Here is an 18,217-nt window from a genome sequence, read left to right on the forward strand (position 1 = left end):
AAAGTTTACCAACAAATTAGCTGTTTCCATCAGGCCTGTGGTGACATTTTTTCCCGTTTTTATTTATTTATGGAAACCACAGATGAAAGATACTACAGTAGTAAAAGTGTTATGTATGGATCAGCTAGTGTATCACAGCCTGCCAACACCTCTCCTGCTGGGCGCCAGGCAATTTCCCACTTAAACAGATTATTTAAACTAAGCAGTTCATGATATCCATAATATATAGATTTTCTGTGTCTGTGAATTCAAGTCAATTAAATGTAATGATGCCTTTATCTCATTCTCTCTCTCTCCCACCCCTCTCTCTCTCACACACACTCCCACCCCTCCCTCTTTCTCTCCCACCTCTCTGTCTCACACCTATCTCTCTCCGGCCTCTCTTTCTCTCCCACCTCTCTTTCTCTCACACACACTCCCACCCCTCCCTCTTTCTCTCCCACCTCTGTCTCACACCTATCTCTCTCCGGCCTCTCTTTCTCTCCCACCTCTCTTTCTCTCCGTCTTTCCCATCTCTGTCTCTCTCTCCCCCATCTCTCTCTCTCCCACCTCGTTCTTTCTCTCTCCCACGTCTTTCTCTCTCCCTACTCTCTCTCCCACATCTTTCTCTCTCTCTTTCTGTCTCTCTATCCCATCTCGTTCTCTCTCCCACTATCTCTTTCCCACCTCTTTCTCTCCCACCTCTTTCTCTCCTGCTTTCTCCCACCTCTCTCTCCCACCTCTCTCTCCCGCCTCTCTCTTCCACCTCTCTTTCCCATCTCTCTCTCTCCCACCTCTCTCTCCGACCTCTTTCACTCTTTCTCCCATCTCTCTCTCACTCTCTCTCTCCCATCTCTCTCTCACTCTCTCCCCAAGTTAAATAGATAATAAACAAAAGTGAAAAGAACACTCTCTCTCTTTCAATTCTCCCCTTCCAGTAAAGGTCATGGTTCTATCTCTGTCCTCAGTAATTACAGAGCTGTAGGAGGTGAACCTGAAGCAGTCCGTTGCATTGCTATCTGTTGCCTTGCACACGCACGCACGCACGTGCACACACACTCACAGTGACTGAATTAGCAGACTGAGAGAACCTCAGACATTAAAGCGACAGGACAGCAGAACAGAGCAGCCTAGAGAGAGAATGACATTCACCAAATATCAACACGCTAGTCAGGGGGCTGTTTCAAATGGAACCCTATTACCTATATGGGTGATTCTACAGAAGTGGTGTAAATTGCAGTCCCACCACAAAAAAACTATTTAAGTCTCCTGTTAAGTCTCCGAACTTAGGACATTTACTTTCAATCCAAGGCAATAAGAAATATATTAAATTAATATAGTACAAAGTCATTGTTTATACACATTTCTATTGAGAGGTGGCTGTCCCCAACATGGACTCCTAAACGTGAAGCAATTCATGATTTAACACTATTATTTTAATAGAACAGCTTGTTGCTCTATTATTACATTGAACGATACTGATTTAATTAGTTATTTTGTTTATTTTTAAACATCTTTCTCAAAACTATGCTGTCCCACCTTTTGATGTAACTACCGAAACACAAACATTACAAGACTGTGGAATGAATGTGCCTTAAACCACACCCCTACAGATATCACCAGGTGATGGGATTTTTAAGAAGTGTCACTACCGACATCTAATGTGTCAAGAAATGTGTATGGTATGGTTTTGGGACAAAAACATGTGTTTGCTGGGATGTACATCTGTGCAAATGACATAGCCAGCCAAATGTTAGCTATGGGGATTCTTTAATGTCTAAAATAAGTCAACATTTTCCAAATCGAAACCAAAACAATTGACATCATAGAGATATACAGTGCATTTGGAAAGTATTCAGACCCCTTGACCTTTTCCACATTTTGTTACGTTACAGCCTTATTCTAAAATGTATTACGCAGTTTTTCCCCTCATCAATCTACATACAATACCCCATAATGACAAAGCAAAAACAGGTTTGTAGAAATTTTTGTAAAAGTATCAAAAATAAAACACTGAAATATAATTTACAGTGCATTCGGTAAGTATTCAGACCCCTTGACTTTTTCCACATTTTCTTATGTTACAGCCTTATTCTAAAATTGATTAATTAAATAAAAACCCTCATCAATCTACACACAATACCCCATAACGATGAAGCGAAAAACATTTATTAAAAACAAAAAACAGAAATACCTTACTTACATAAGTATTCAGACCATTTGCTATGAGACTCTAAATTGAGCTCAGGTGCATCCTGTTTCCATTGATCATCCTTGAGATGTTTCTACAACTTGATTGGAGTCCACCTGATGTAAATTCAATTAATTGGTCATGATTTGGAAAAGCACACACCTGTCCAAATAAGGTCCCACAGTTGACAGTGCATATTGGAGCAAAAACCAAGCCATGAGGTCAAAGGATTTGTCCGTAGAGCTCAGAGACAGGATTGTGTCAAGGCACTGTTGGAAGGAGAACCCAGTCTAAGGTCCTGAGTGCTCTAGAGCAGATTTTCATCAAGGATCTTTATGTACTTTGCTCCGTTCATCTTTCCCTCGATCCTGACTAGTCTCCCAGTCCCGGCCGCTGAAAAGCATCCCCACAGCATGATGCTGCCACCACCATGCTTCACTCTAGGGATGGTGCCAGGTTTCCTCCAGATGTGACCCTTGGCATTCAGGCCAAATAGTTAAATCTTGGTTTCATCAGACCAGAGAATATTGTTTCTCGTTGTCTGAGAGTTGTTTAGGTACCTTTTAGCCAACTCCAAGCGGGCTGTCATGTGCCTTTTACTGAGAAGTTGCTTCTGTCTGGCCACTCTACCATAAAGGCCTGATTGGTGAAGTGCTGCAGAGATGGTTGTCCTTCTGGAAGGCTCTCCCATCTCCACAGAGGAACTCTAGAGCCCTGTCAGAGTGACCATCGGGTTCTTGGTCACCTCCCTGACCAAGGCCCTTCTCCCCCAATTGCTCAGTTTGGCTGGGCGGCCAGCTCTAAGAAGAGTCTTGGTGGTTCCAAACTTCTTCCATTTAAGAATGATGGAGGCCACTGTGTTCTTGGGAACCTTCAATGCTGCAGACATTTTCCCCAGATCTGTGTCTCGACACAATTCTGTCTCGGAGCTCTACGGACAATTCCTTCGACCTCATGGCTTTGTTTTTGCTCTGACATGCACTGCCAACTGTGGGACCTTTAAATAGACAGTTGTGCGTCATTCCAAAAGTCGCAAGAGTAAGTTGAGACCCCACTTAATTATGATTTTTTTTGACATTTTATAAAGCTTCGTGGAGGAATTGATCAGAGAGCTGTCAAAAGGGGGGCCGCAGATGCATAGCCAGCAGGGGAGCTCCAACCATCCAAGAGCACAAACATTGACATTTATTTGTCTAAAACATCGATGTCTATAAGGTGCTGTACTCTACTCAAGTGGTTCCCAACAGTGCCTTGAGGAACTCTCAGGTGTGCGGCAAAACTTTTCCTAAACTTTTTCTCTTGATAGTTTTTTTGAAAACTCACTTACAAATGTGACATGTGGAATGCACATGGAATTTTGCCCTGGGTGCACCAGTTCCGCTCAGATAATACATTGAATAGATCATGGTTACATCTATATCGTTGTTTAAAGTCCAGTTCGGTAAGGCTGTTACATTTGTATAATTTGAGGGGCGTGCATCACAAGCAAAGTCATTTGTATCATTTGAATCCTACAGACGAAGAACCATATATGTGACAATTTTTCCATTTTAAGATAATCAGTTATTTTTATATTATTCATTGTGTGTACCACATTGGGTGTTTTATGGTTGACAAATAATTCACCATACTCATTTCTTCCAACAACAATTGATATTTTTTTGTTATTTCAAAAAATACTTTTTTTATTGCCGTTTTAATTTTTAGAATGTGGAAGAACAGTATATCTCCAGTGATGATTTCAGTTTGTGGAAGAACAGTATATGTGACATTTTGCATGACACTTGTAAGATGTCCTTTTTTAATACCTGATATGATGTTTTAAGTACTTTCAAGTACAGATGCCCTTCATGTAAATAACTTAAATGCAATATGTAGTTAATTCATTTAATGGAGGTTCATTTAAAGGTGGTCTATCAACTTTAGCACCGATGACTTTTCTTAAAAGTTGAGTCATGAAATCTTAGTCTCATTTAAAATGAAGCCCTCAATGTGAACATACCATAGAATAACTACAAAAATAGAATACAATTAAATTAATTCAATCAAAAGAAGTACAACTTGTACATATCAAATATGGATCAATGTGATGTGCCAATATGCATGTCCATTATGCAGGTCCCTAAGGTCAATATTACAAAACGTTCAGAAAACCATTCTCTTTGCGTTTAACACTATGATCTGCAATTAAGTTTTGAATTGCGTTAAACCCATGCTAAAGGCAAGAAACGTCCTTCTGTACTGAGGTGACAGCAGTAAATAAGTATTAACTGCTTAGAGTTGATGCTAAATGTGGTGACAGAGATGTATATTGTAATGAATAAAAAAAGGGAATCATTAGGATATTTTATTGTTAGAACAACATGTTGCATGTTGATGGGATGTTAGTAAACTATTCTCTGTGCAATACATGTGACTTTTAACCACCTCACTGAAGTGATCTGTAGTCCAGCTGGTCGCTTGAGAACAGAATCTGGGAGGTGACTGAAGTCTTCACATTGCATCCTCATCACCTTGAATGGTTTTGCTGGTTGTGCTTGTTGTTTCTCGTATGGGACAGTGTAGAAACTGTTGAACAGATGCGGCTTGCGCTCATCAATCAACTTTCCACAATCCTTTCTGCACGTCGTGGAACACGCTCTTCCCTGCAGGATACAGTGTAACGTTACATATAACTAGCTAGCTACTGTAGCCATGTCGAATCATCCGGTGGATGGACAAAAAGTAGCTAGCTATGTTTCTTCTATAATCTAGCAATAACATTTGTAACGATAATGTATAAGTTAGTAGCCAACGAACTTTAGCTAATATGTTTTCTCTATAGTTACAAATTAGACAACCCAGAACATACATGTTAGTTACTGTACTCTATAGCTAGCTAGCTTGATTGTTTGATATACGGTTCTTCCACATACCTCTTTTGGACAGCTTTTCCCAGTTTTTTCTTGACCCTTACGATTTGTATAGGGTTTTCCCGCATCCCGTAAGATCTTCCTTTGCCTGTCTTTCCATTCTTTTAGTTTTGTTTTACGTTTCTTTCCCACATTTCGGTGATTTTCATCAGCAACAGAAAAGTTGTGCGCTTGTCCGTCCATTCTGAGTGGTGCACATAAATGGTTATTCCACGAGAGCCTATCTTTAAATTTAAACATATTGTTAATTAGCGCGTGGAAAGCTTGTGAAACCGGTTCACTATAGAAAAAGGGTGTCCAATAATGATTTTTCATGTATATCTCGTTTTTTTTGAAAAATGTCACATATACGGTTCTTCGTCTGTAGGATTCATTTAACTTCGTCTGTGAAAACCATTAGCACAGGCAAGACTGATTAGCCTTAGCAAGAGTCATTTATTTCTTAATATATGGCTCTGGACTTAGCCATACAGTGGTTATTCCTTTAAAAGTTTTGAGCTTATGCCTGCTACCATTAGTGGTAGATGGTGGCATTTTGTCATTGCACCACGCTATCACAAGGGGGAGTTTGAACACTGATCTATCGGTAGTCTAACTTCTATGGGCTAGGTGGGACTCCAGCGTCCCACCTGCGGGACTCCAGCGTCCCACCTGCGGGACACAGCCAGGGAAATATCAGGGCGGCAAATTCAAAAACAACACAATGTCGTCATAATTCAACTTTCTCAAACATACCACTATTTTACACCATTTTAAAGATACACGTCTCCTTGATGTAACCACATTGTCCGATTTCAAAAAGGCTTTACAGCGAAAGCAAAACATTAGATTATGTTAGGAGAGTACATAGACAAAAATAATCACACAGCCATTTTCCAAGCAAGGACATGTGTCAATAAAGCCCAAAACACAGCGAAATGAAGCACTAACCTTTGACGATCTTCATCAGATGACACTCCTAGGACATTATGTTATACAATACATGTATGTTTTGTTCGATAAAGTTCATATTTATATCCAAAAACAGCATTTTACATTGGCGCGTGATGTTCAGAAAATATTTGGCCTCCAATACTGCCAGTGAATCAGCACAACAATTTACAAAAATACTCATCATAAACGTTTCTAAAATATTAAACTGTTATTCAAAGAATTATAGATGAACATCTCCTTTATGCAACCGCTGTGACAGATTTCAAAAAAGCTTCACGGGGAAAGCACACTTTGCAATAATCTGAGTACTGCGCTCAGAAAAATACACCAGGCAATACAGATACCTGCCATTTTGGAGTCATCTAAAATCATAAATGGCATTATAAATATTCACTTACCTTTGATGATCTTCATCAGAAGGCACTTCCAGGAATCCCAGGTCCACAATAAATGTTGTTTTGTTCGATAAAGTCCATAATTGATGTCCAAATACCTCCTTGTTGTTTGCGCGTTCAGTAAGATACTCCAAATGTAGGAAGCGCGCCGAAAATTTCACGACAAAAAGTTATATTTACGTTAGTTGAAACATGTCAAACATTGTAAAACATCAATCTTTAGGGCCTTTTTAACGTAAAACTTCAGTAATATTCCAACCGGACTATTCCAATGTCTTCAAAAATTTTATGGAACACAGCTACCTCCTCACGTGAATGCGCGTAATTGTGGCCTGTCATTCTCTCGGTCATCAGACTCCAGGAGGTCTTGTTCGCTCTCTCTTGCCTGCAAAAGCCTGAAACACGTTCTAAAGACTGTTGACATCTAGTGGAAGTCTTAGGAAGTGCAAATTGAACTCTAAGTCACTGTATACTGAATAGGCCCAGTCTTGAAAAACTACAATCCACTTCCTGGTTGGATTTTTTTCTCAGGTTTTTGCGGGTTTCATTTTTCATTTTTCTTGGAATAGAAACACCATAATATTAATCAAATTAATTAAGCTACATTTCTTAAAATGAATCCCATATCCTATGTTCTTACAAAAAGGTTTTAAATTCTCTAGTACAGCCAATATTAAAAACAGTCAAATGCTTTTCAAAGATGCCCTCTAGTGGTCAAACTAGCACTAACTAGCATTAATGGCAACAATGGCTGACACTTTAGTAACGTGCCATAGAATCATGCTTCATCATTGGCAGTCTGACGGACGAATCTGGGTTTGGTGGATGCCAGAATGCTACCAGCCTGAATGCATAGTGACAACTGTAAAGTTAGGTGGAGGAGGAATAATTTTCTGGGGCTGTTTTTCATGGTTCGATCTAGGCCCCTTAGTTCCAGTGAAGGGAAATGTTAACGCTACAGTATACAATGGCATTCTAGACAATTCTGTGCGTCTAACTATGTGGCAACAGTTTGGGGAAGGCCCTTTACTGTTTCAGCATGACAATGCCCCCGTAGACAAAGCGAGGTCCATATAGAAATGGTTTGTCGAGATCGGTGAGCAAGAACTTGACTGACTTACACAGAGCTCTGACCTCAACCCCATTGAACACCTTTTGCAGGAATTGGAACACAAACTGCAAGCCAGGTCTAATTGCCCAATATCAGTGGCCGACATTGCTAATGCTCTTGTGGCTGAATGGAAGCAAGTCCTCGCAATGTTCCAACATCTAGTGGAAAGCTTTCTCAGAAGAGTGGAGGCTGTTATAGCAGCAAAGGGGGGACCAACTCCATATTAATGCCTATGATTTTGGAATGAGATGTTCGACGAGCATGTAGTGTAGCTCTTCTCTAGCACAAACTGTTCAAAACTAAAGACCTATTTTACCGGAGCTAAAAAATAATAATTCTGGCACAGATTTGTGGGACGCTCTTAAAAGAGTTCACACAAATTTAGGAACTATGAAAGCTACATTTTGAAATAAACCCTATTTTATCTGTAAAAAGCCTGTCACACAAAAATGTATTATTTGCAGATTAGATGAGATGGTCATTACCACTAAATAAATGAGAAGGGAAATTGTAGGTGTGGCGCAAAATGTTATATCCATCAAGAATTTAAAAAAAGGTTGGGAATCACTGCTCTACTGTACTGTGCTCTACTATACCCTACTGTACTGTGCTCTACTGTACTTGACTGTGCTCTACTGTACTGTGCTCTAGTACTGTGCTCTACTGTACTTGACTGTGCTCTACTGTACTGTGCTCTACTGTACTTGACTGTGCTCTACTGTACTGTGCTCTACTCTACTGTACTGTGCTCTACTGTACTGTGCTCTACTATACCCAACTGTACTGTGCTCTACTCTACTGTACTGTGCTCTACTGTACTTGACTGTGCTCTACTGTACTGTGCTCTACTCTACTGGACTGTGCTCTACTGGACTGTGCTCTACTGTACTGTGCTCTAGTACTGTGCTCTACTGTACTTGACTGTGCTCTACTGTACTTGACTGTGCTCTACTGTACTTGACTGTGCTCTACTGTACTGCGCTCTACTCTACTGGACTGCGCTCTACTGTACTTGACTGTGCTCTACTGTACTGTGTTCTACTGTACTGTATTCGAGTTTACTCTACTTGAGTTTCTTACAATTTAAAAAAGGGCCCATGGACTCTTGACGTCTTGGTCTTGAGACCACACAAGACCACATACATTTGGTTTTAACTTGTCATGGTCTAAACTCACTGGGTCTTGGACTGGATCTTGGGACCAATGTCCCGGTATAAATCTTGGTCTTGGCTCGTGGATATTACCTTAGCCTTTGGTTTACAAACCAAAGGCAGCTCAATTTGAAGAAGACAATGCAGTATGACAGCGATGGGCAACTCCAGTCCTCGGGGGGCCTGATCAGTGTCACACTTTTTCCCCAGCTCCAGCTAAAAACACCTGACTCCAATAATCAATTAATCATAATCTTCCGTTTAGAATGCAATTAGTTTAATCAGCTGTGTTTGCAAGGGACAGGGAAAAAGTGTGACACCACTCCGGTCCCCGAGGACTGGAGTTGCCCATCCCTGCTCTATGATCATTGGCTGATCACTCTCAACCTATACAGTGAGGGGGAAAAAGTATTTGATCCCCTGCTTATTTTGTACGTTTGCCCACTGACAAAGAAATGATCAGTCTATAATTTTAATGGTAGGTTTATTTGAACAGTGAGAGACAGAACAATAACAAAAAAATCCAGAAAAACGCATGTCAAAAATGTTATAAATAGATTAGCATTTTAATGAGGGAAATAAGTATTTGACCCCCTCTCAATCAGAAAGATTTCTGGCTCCCAGGTGTCTTTTATACTGGTAACGAGCTGAGATTAGGAGCACACTCTTAAAGGGAGTGCTCCTAATCTCAGTTTATTACCTGTATAAAAGACACCTGTCCACAGAAGCAATCAATCAATCAGATTCCAAACTCTCTACCATGGCCAAGACCAAAGAGCTCTCCAAGGTTGTCAGGGACAAGATTGTAGACCTACACAAGGCTGGAATGGGCTACAAGACCATCGCCAAGCAGCTTGGTGAGAAGGTGACAACAGTTGGTGCGATTATTCGCAAATGGAAGAAACACAAAAGAACTGTCAATCTCCCTCGGCCTGGGGCTCCATGCAAGATCTCACCTCGTGGAGTTGCAGTGATCATGAGAACGGTGAGGAATCTGCCCAGAACTACACGGAGGGATCTTGTCAATGATCTCAAGGCAGCTGGGACCATAGTCACCAAGAAAACAATTGGTAACACACTACCCTGTGAAGGACTGAAATCCTGCAGCGCCCGCAAGGTCCCCCTGCTCAAGAAAGCACATATACATGCCGTCTGAAGTTTGCCAATGAACATCTGAATGATTCAGAGGACAACTGGGTGAAAGTGTTGTGGTCAGATGAGACCAAAATGGAGCTCTTTGGCATCAACTCAACTCGCCGTGTTTGGAGGAGGAATGCTGCCTGTGACCCCAAGAACACCATCCCCACCGTCAAACATGGAGGTGGAAACATTATGCTTTGGGGGTGTTTTTCTGCTAAGGGGACAGGACAACTTCACCTCATCAAAGGGACGATGGACGGGGCCATGTACCGTCAAATCTTGGGTGAGAACCTCTTTCCCTCAGCCAGGCCATTGAAAATGGGTCGAGGGTGGGTATTCCAGCATGACAACGACCAAAAACACACGGCCAAGGCAACAAAGGAGTGGCTCAAGAAGAAGCACATTAAGGTCCTGTAGTGGCCTAGCCAGTCTCCAGACCTTAATCCCATAGAAAATCTGTGGAGGTTCGAGTTGCCAAACGTCAGCCTCAAAACCTTAATGACTTGGAGAAGATCTGCAAAGAGGAGTGGGACAAAATCCCTCCTGAGTTGTGTGCAAACCTGGTGGCCAACTACAAGAAACGTCTGACCTCTGTGATTGCCAACAAGGGTTTTGCCACCAAGTACTAAGTCATGTTTTGCAGAGGGGTCAAATACTTATTTCCCTCATTAAAATGCAAATCAATTTATGACATTTTTGACATGCGTTTTTCTGGATATTTTTGTTGTTATTCTATCTCTCACTGTTCAAATAAACCTACCATTAAAATTATAGACTGATCATTTCTTTGTCTGTGGGCAAACGTACAAAAACAGCAGGGGATCAAATACTTTTTTCCCCTCACTGTAGGAATCCCCACCTAGTTCACTACTTTTAAATGCCATCAATGGCATGTCTTTTCTAAATTGAGTTATATTCATCTAGAGTCCTCCATTTATCACTATGATTGATACTTGACACCAAAACACCTGTTATTTTGCCAAAATAAAGATAGATAAAGTAAACATTTAAACATTTAACAACATAATTCAGTCAGTCAACAAGTTTCCGATTCATACAATCAACATTTTACATTTTACAGAGAACTATTATAGAGATACATTTTCTCTAAAGGAAATGTAAATGTTTTGAAATCAGGCTAAAAACCTTACTTTTACATATTTGTATTTTTATGTATGCAAATTCAATTTCTACAATGAATCTGTAATAGAAAGTTAATCAAAATGGTCACTACTGTGCATTGTTTTACCTTTATTGCACCTTTTTCACTATGTTTCGGTAGTGACACATGTTGTGGGGTGTTAAGGAATTCACGTAAGTATTTCAAATATGCAATACAAACAAAGTGTGTGAGTAGTATAATGTCTATGTGACATACAGTTCAGGAAGACGTGTGCTGAAAGTTAGTTTGGTGAAAAAAATTAAATAAAAATGGAACACCCAATTTGCACCACTTCTGTATAATAACCCATAATGGTGCAATACTTTTGACCAGGGCCCATAGGGAATAGAATGCACTAAAAAACTACGTATGAGAATGACATCCTCTTTATTGATTCAGTGGAGTGTGTCTTATGGGCAGGCTTATTTCTGACCCTGGTATACAGTGTGCGATGCATGTAATTGCTTTATAATGTAAATTATAATGGATTTAATTGAAAGGGGAATTTTAAGTGCTCAAAGTGGTTTATTATTGAACAGCATAGGGACACTTGGGGTATAAATGTCCCTCCCTTTCACTTCAGAATGCAGAGGTAGCGCTATACCTCCACTGGGACAGACAGACAGATGGACAACATTACCTATGGGCTGTTTTAGTATGCACACCTAGCTCTACCTTTAGCTGGAACAGATGGACAGACGGACAACACCTGTTTAGGTATGCTCCTGCTGTAGCTCTGCACTATAACCTGTTTCGACAGACGGACAGATGGAGGCTGTAATACAAGCTGTCCAATACACTTAACATTTTCCAAAGCACATGGCCTGATAAAAGAAATTGTTCATTGTGAGGGAACTATGACCATGAAGAAATGTTCGCTCCTAGGACAAAAGGTGGATAGGTAGCGTCTTTACACAACAGCACGAGTTGAGAACATGTGCAGACCTCACAGGAGCCCTGGTTGTTTATGCATTACCACGAACAGGAGCCCTGGTTGTTGATGCATTACCACGAACAGGAGCCCTGGTTGTTGATGCATTACCACGAACAGGAGCCCTGGTTGTTGATGCATTACCACGAACAGGAGCCCTGGTTGTTGATGCATTACCACGAACAGGAGCCCTGGTTGTTGATGCATTACCACGAACAGGAGCCCTGGTTGTTGATGCATTACCACGAACAGGAGCCCTGGTTGTTGATGCATTACCACGAACAGGAGCCCTGGTTGTTGATGCATTACCACGAACAGGAGCCCTGGTTGTTGATGCATTACCACGAACAGGAGCCCTGGTTGTTGATGCATTACCACGAACAGGAGCCCTGGTTGTTGATGCATTACCACGAACAGGAGGACGTTGTTCTTATTCTGGTTAGAACCACTCCATTATGAGGTACACAAGAGCCGGCCCTGGCTGCTAGTTGCTGCTGACACCATCTGAACTAGCCATACTCTGAATAGTCTTACCCCGGGAGAAGAATAGACCATATTCCACTCCAGGGAGCTTCAAGGCTTTGCAAGGAGAAAGAACATGGGAGAAAGAGCGAGGGAAAAAAGAGAGCGACAGATATGTTGACCTATGTTACATGTGCCCTGCAGGCATTCCCGGAGTACAACCGCCTAGAGTTTTATAAATAGAACATTTTGATTTCTTTCAATAAAGTATTATCTGTGTTGTTAGGTTATTTATTACTTACCAGTTTCCCATCAGACTGCGCAGGGACATGTAGCCGACAGCGATGTGAGAGGGCATTGAGTGTTTGGATGATTTCAGAGTCACGACTGTCTCCTGTGTGTGTGCGTGTGTGCCTGCGTGTGTGTGTGTTTGTGTTTTGTCTCTGGGTGTGTATGTGATGCTTACAGCTCCCACTCTTCTCATGTAGTGGTTTGATGAGCGATAGTCTCATTTTAGAGCTGGCAGGAGACACAGAATCTGTCCATACAAAGAGAACACTGCACATCCATTATACTGCTGCTCAAACACACTGGTACAACACAGCACACTGAAACACATCAGAGAAGGCACTGGAATAAAACAGATTGTAATCTGGGTGGTTCGAGCCCTGAAATCTGATTGGCTGACAGCCATGGTATATCAGACCACATACCACGTATGACAAAACAATTATTTTTACTGCTCTAATTACGTTGGTAAACAGTTTATAATAGCAATAAGGCACCTCTGGGTTTGTGAGATATGGCCAATATAGCATGGCTAACGACTGTATCCAGGCACTCCGCGTTGCGTCGTTCTTAAGAGCAGCCCTTAGCCGTGGTATATTGACCATATACTACACACACTCTAGCCTTATTACTTAAATAGAAGAGAGGTGAATAGAATGTGATATAATAAAATTAAATTGAATGTCGTTGTCCATCTTGTAATAGAAATCCCTGTTTCGAGAAGTAAGGTTGTGTCTTTTCTGTTTATTAAAGTCAGCGTAACGTACAAACAGCTATAATGATAGTCATTTTCCCTCAGCATTCTGCCACGTTGTTACGACAACAGAGCATTTACCCCCTGCCACCAGTGCATTAGTGCATGATTGTTTCTTGGAAAATGTCTTTCTTCAATTGGAGGGTGTGTGTGTTTGTGTAATGAATTGTTTCTTGGAACGTGTTCTTTAATTGAAATACTGTATAGTGTACAGTGATGTCGTCAGCAATAACTGAATACAAGGAAACTAGTTTGTTCTATAGCCATATAAAACCATAGAAACCCTTGAGCTTTCTCAGTAAACCTACATTCGGAAAGTATTCACACCCCTTGACTTTTTCCACATTTTGTTATGTTACAGCCTTATTCTAAAATTGATAAAATTGTTTCCCCCCTCATCAATCTACACACAATAATGACAAAGCAAAAACAGGTTTTTAGAAATTTTTGCAAATTTATACAAATAAAAAATCTGATATAACATTTACTTAAGTATTCAGACTCTTTACTCAGTACTTTGTCTAAGCACCTTTTGCAGCGATTACAGCCTCGAGTCTTCTTGGGTATGACGCTACAAGCTTGGCCCACCTGTTTTTGGGGAGTTTCTCCAATTATTTTCTGCAGATCCTCTCAATCTCTGTCAGGTTGGATGGGGAGCGTCACTGCACAGCTGTTTTCAGGTCTCTCTAGAGATGTTCAAGACCGGGCTCTGCCTGGGCCACTCAAGGACATTCAGAGACTTGTCCCGAAGCCACTCCCATATTGTCTTGGCTGTGTGCTAAGGGTCGTTGAACTGTAGGAAGGTGAACCTTTACCCCAGTCTGAGGTCCTGAGCGCTCTGGAGCAGGTTTTCATCAAGGATCTCTGTACTTTGCACCGTTCATCTTTCCCTCGATCCTAACTAGTCTCCCAGTCCCTGCCGCTGAAAAACATCCCCACAGCATGATGCTGCCATCACCATGCTTCACCGTAGGGATGGTGCCAGGATTCCTCCAGACGTGACACTTGACATTGAGGCCAAAGAGTTCAATCTTGGTTTTGTCAGACCAGAGAATCTTGTTTCTTCTTTTGGAAAACTCCAAGTGGGCTGTCATGTTACTTTTACTGAGGAGTGGCTTCCGTCTGGCCACTCTACCATAAAGGCCTGATTGGTGGAGTGCTGCAGAGATGGTTGTCCTTCTGGAATGTTCTCTCATCTCCACAGAGGAACTCTGGAGCTCTGTCAGAGTGACCATTGGGTTCTTGTTCACCTCCATGACCAAGGCCCTTCTTCCGCGATTGTTCAGTTTGGCCGGGCGGCCAGCTCTAGGAAGAGTCTTGTTGGTTCAAACTTCTTCCATTTAAGAATGATGGATGCCACTGTCTTCTTGGGGTCCTTCAATGCTGCATAAATGTTTTGGTACCCTTCCCCAGATCTGTGCCTCGACACAATCCTGTCTCAGAGCTCTATGGACAATTAATTTGACCTCATGACTTGGTTTTTGCTCTGACATGCACTGTCAACTGTGGGACCTTTCCAAATCATGTCTGTTCATTTGAATTTAACCACAGCTGGACTCCAATTAAGTTCTGGAAAGATCTCAAAGATGATCAATGGAAACAGGATGCACCTGAGCTCAATTTCGTGTCTCATAGCAAAGGGTCTGAATACTTATGTAAATAAGGTATTTCTGTTTAGAATTTTTTTATTTATTTCTAAGACCTGTTTTCAATTTGTCATTATGAGGTATTGTGTGTAGATTGAGAATAAGGCTGTAACATAACAAAATGTGGAAAATGGAAAGGGGTTTGAATACTTTCTGAATGCACTGTATATATAAAAGCATGTGGACACCCCTTCAAATTAGTGGATTCGGCTATTTCATCCACACCCGTTTCTGACAGGTATATAAAATCGAGCACCCCGGCTTGCATTCTCCATAGACAAACATTGGCAGTAGAATGGCCTTACTGAAGACCTCAGTGACTTTCAACATGGCATTGTCATAGGATGCCACCTTTCCAACAAGTCAGTTTGTCAAATTTCTGCCCTGCTAGAGCTGCCCCGGTCAATTATCGGTGCTCTTATTGTGAAGTGGAAACGTTTAGGAGCAACAACAGCTAAGCCTCGAAGTGGTAGGCCACACAAGCTCACAGAACGGGACCGCTTGTAGCGCGTAAAAATAGTCTGTCCTCAGTTGCAACACTCACTACTGAGTTCCAAACTGCCTCTGGAGCAATGTCAGCACAATAACTGTTCGTCAGGAGCTTCATGAAATGGGTTTCCATGGCTGAGCAGCCACACAAGCCTAATATCACCATGCATAATGCCAAGCGTCAGCTGGAGTGTTGTAAAGCTCTCCGCCATTGGACTCTGGAGCAGTGGAAACACATTCTCTGGAGTGATGAATCACACTTGACCATCTAGCAGTCCGACAAACTAATCTGGGTTTGGCAGATGACAGGAGAACGCTACATTTTACATTTTAGTCATTTAGCAGACGCTCTTATCCAGAGCGACTTACAGTAGTGAATGCATACATTTCTTTTTTTTTTGTACTGGCCCCCCGTGGGAATCTAACCCCCAACCCTGGCGTTGCACACACCATGCTGGCATTGCAAACACCATGCTCTACCAACTGAGCCACAGGGAAGACTGCATGCCTGAATGCATAGGCCAACTGTAAAGTTCAGTGGAATAATGGTCTGGGGATGTTGTTCATGATTCGGCCTAGGCCCGTTAGTTCCAGTGAAGAGAAATCTTAACGCTACAGCATATAATGACATTCTAGACGATTCTGTGCTTCCAACTTTGTTGCAACAGTTTGGGGAAGGCCCTTTCCTGTTTCAGCATGACATGCACAAAGCAAGGTCAATACAGAAATGGTTTGTGGAAGAACTTGACTGGCCTGCACATAGCCCTGACCTCAGCCCCATCGAACGCCTTTGGGATGAATTGGAACGCCTACTAGCCCAACAGGCCTAATAGCCCAACATCAGTGTCCCACCTCACTAATGCTCTTGTGGGTGAATGGGAGCAAGTCCCCGCAGCAATGTTCCAACAGCTAGTGGAAAGCCTACCCAGAAAAGTAGGAGCCAACTCCATATTAATGCCCATGATATTGGAATGATATGTTCGGTGAGCACATACCTTTGACCACGTAGTGTAAAACCAGTTAATATTGTATGAAGGTCATCTGAAGAGAATAATAGCTACACCCTACATTTCACTTCATGGGACCACGTTGGAAACAAGGGGATTTGCTTGAACGTGTTATCTCTGGTTTGTACTCAGTGAATCCTTTTCCAATCAATCAACTCCTCTTTTTCTTAATTCGTCCATTCTCTGTGGAAGTAGTCCACGTATGTCTTGCTTTCCCAACACAGTTTTAGTTCAGTGAGATACATACTGTTTTACTATTTAACCTTTACCATTTAGCCTTTACGTCTGGTCTTTCCAGGAAAACTAAGGGAACTGAAGGGTGGGGGGACTATTGGCTAAATATTGATCCACTTTGCTGAGACAATTTATGTAGAATGGAATTTCCCATGAATTGATGTTGTATTATGCATTCGTAGCTCCGTGCTCAAACATACAAAATTATGATCTTCTCTTTTCATCCTCTACAGAGTCTTGGATCCACAGGCAGATACGAGACCAGGAAGAAGTAAGTGTCCTCTCGTTTCTTGTGTCTCGCTGTCTGGCAGCTGCACAATTGGGATTGTAGATAGAGGGTGTGTCCCAAATGGCACCCTTTTCCCTACATAGTGCACTACTTCTGACCAGAGCCCTATAGTTGTGGTCAAAGGTAGTCCACTATAAAGGTAATGGGGTGCTATTTGGGACGCAGACTTTGCATGTCATTATCAGAGCAGTCTCTGGTAATTACGGTAGAGAGATTTGTAAAGAAAAATCAGGAGTTGATTATAGTGGTCTATTTTACCCCCGTTCTAAGCACTTTGTGCATCTGGAAAAGCAGTATATAAATCCAATCAGTTATTTTTGTAAATAGTCTGCAGCTCAACAAGTTTATTGACAAATCTCTTCATTCAAAGCATTAGCTTTCAGCTAATTTGTTTCTAGTTTATTCTCAGCTCACATTTTCTCTATGTCCCCACTGCAGAGGGTACAATATTTTATAAGAATGAATAAATAGCTTAAGCCACGTTCTAGCAATAATGAACCTCTTCGAAGACCTTTCGGGCTCACTGCTCTGAGCCAATAGGGTCTCTCTGATGGAGAGTGTGTAAGAGATCTCTTGATTGGATAACATGATGCGACCAACCTGTTGTGGATAGTGAATTGCTCAGTATAATATTCTTTTGTCTTTTGCATATTTTACTTAATTCCCAGTAACTATAATTGCTATTTTGTGCATTGTAATACATTGATTAGTATTACACTGCACATTTACAGCTTTGGCATTTGCTAGTTAATTAGCCAATCCAACAGCACTTACTGTATAGTGTTAGGTGGATAGCAGTGTCTGGCCTTGGCAGCTTAGTGGCCGTTACCTGGGGCATGTTGATGGAATATTATTATACTGTGTTAGGATGCCCAAGGACTTCCGTAGCCATGGAGATTAATGTGCGTATTATCAGAGTGTCCTTGGATCTGGGATCCATAGTTGGGTGGAGGGGGGCGTGTGTGTGTGCACGTGTACAACCATACTGTCCCTTATACCGCAACAATAATTGGGCAAAAGATCAGCATTTGGCTGAAGACAGTCAAACAATAGGTGACCAGACATTCAAATCACCTGATATTAGTACGTTTGAAATAGACGATACTTTAACATTTCAGTCATGAAAGTCCAAAACAACCACCT

General features: G+C 41.6%; 1 protein-coding gene across 4 annotated transcripts in view; it reads left to right on the forward strand.

Annotated features, from left to right (window-relative positions):
* Positions 1-18,217, forward strand: part of ankfn1a (ankyrin repeat and fibronectin type III domain containing 1a) — a 235,321-nt gene that overhangs the window by 65,388 nt on the left and 151,716 nt on the right. For all 4 annotated transcript variants that reach the window (XM_014212996.2, XM_045723336.1, XM_014212988.2 and 1 more), the window contains exon 6: positions 17,019-17,056. In XM_014212996.2, the coding sequence (XP_014068471.1) occupies positions 17,019-17,056 (38 nt within the window). The remainder of the gene's footprint in view (positions 1-17,018; positions 17,057-18,217) is intronic.

Source organism: Salmo salar, chromosome ssa01 (assembly GCF_905237065.1).
Source record: "Salmo salar chromosome ssa01, Ssal_v3.1, whole genome shotgun sequence".
NCBI classification, from domain to species: Eukaryota; Metazoa; Chordata; class Actinopteri; order Salmoniformes; family Salmonidae; genus Salmo; species Salmo salar.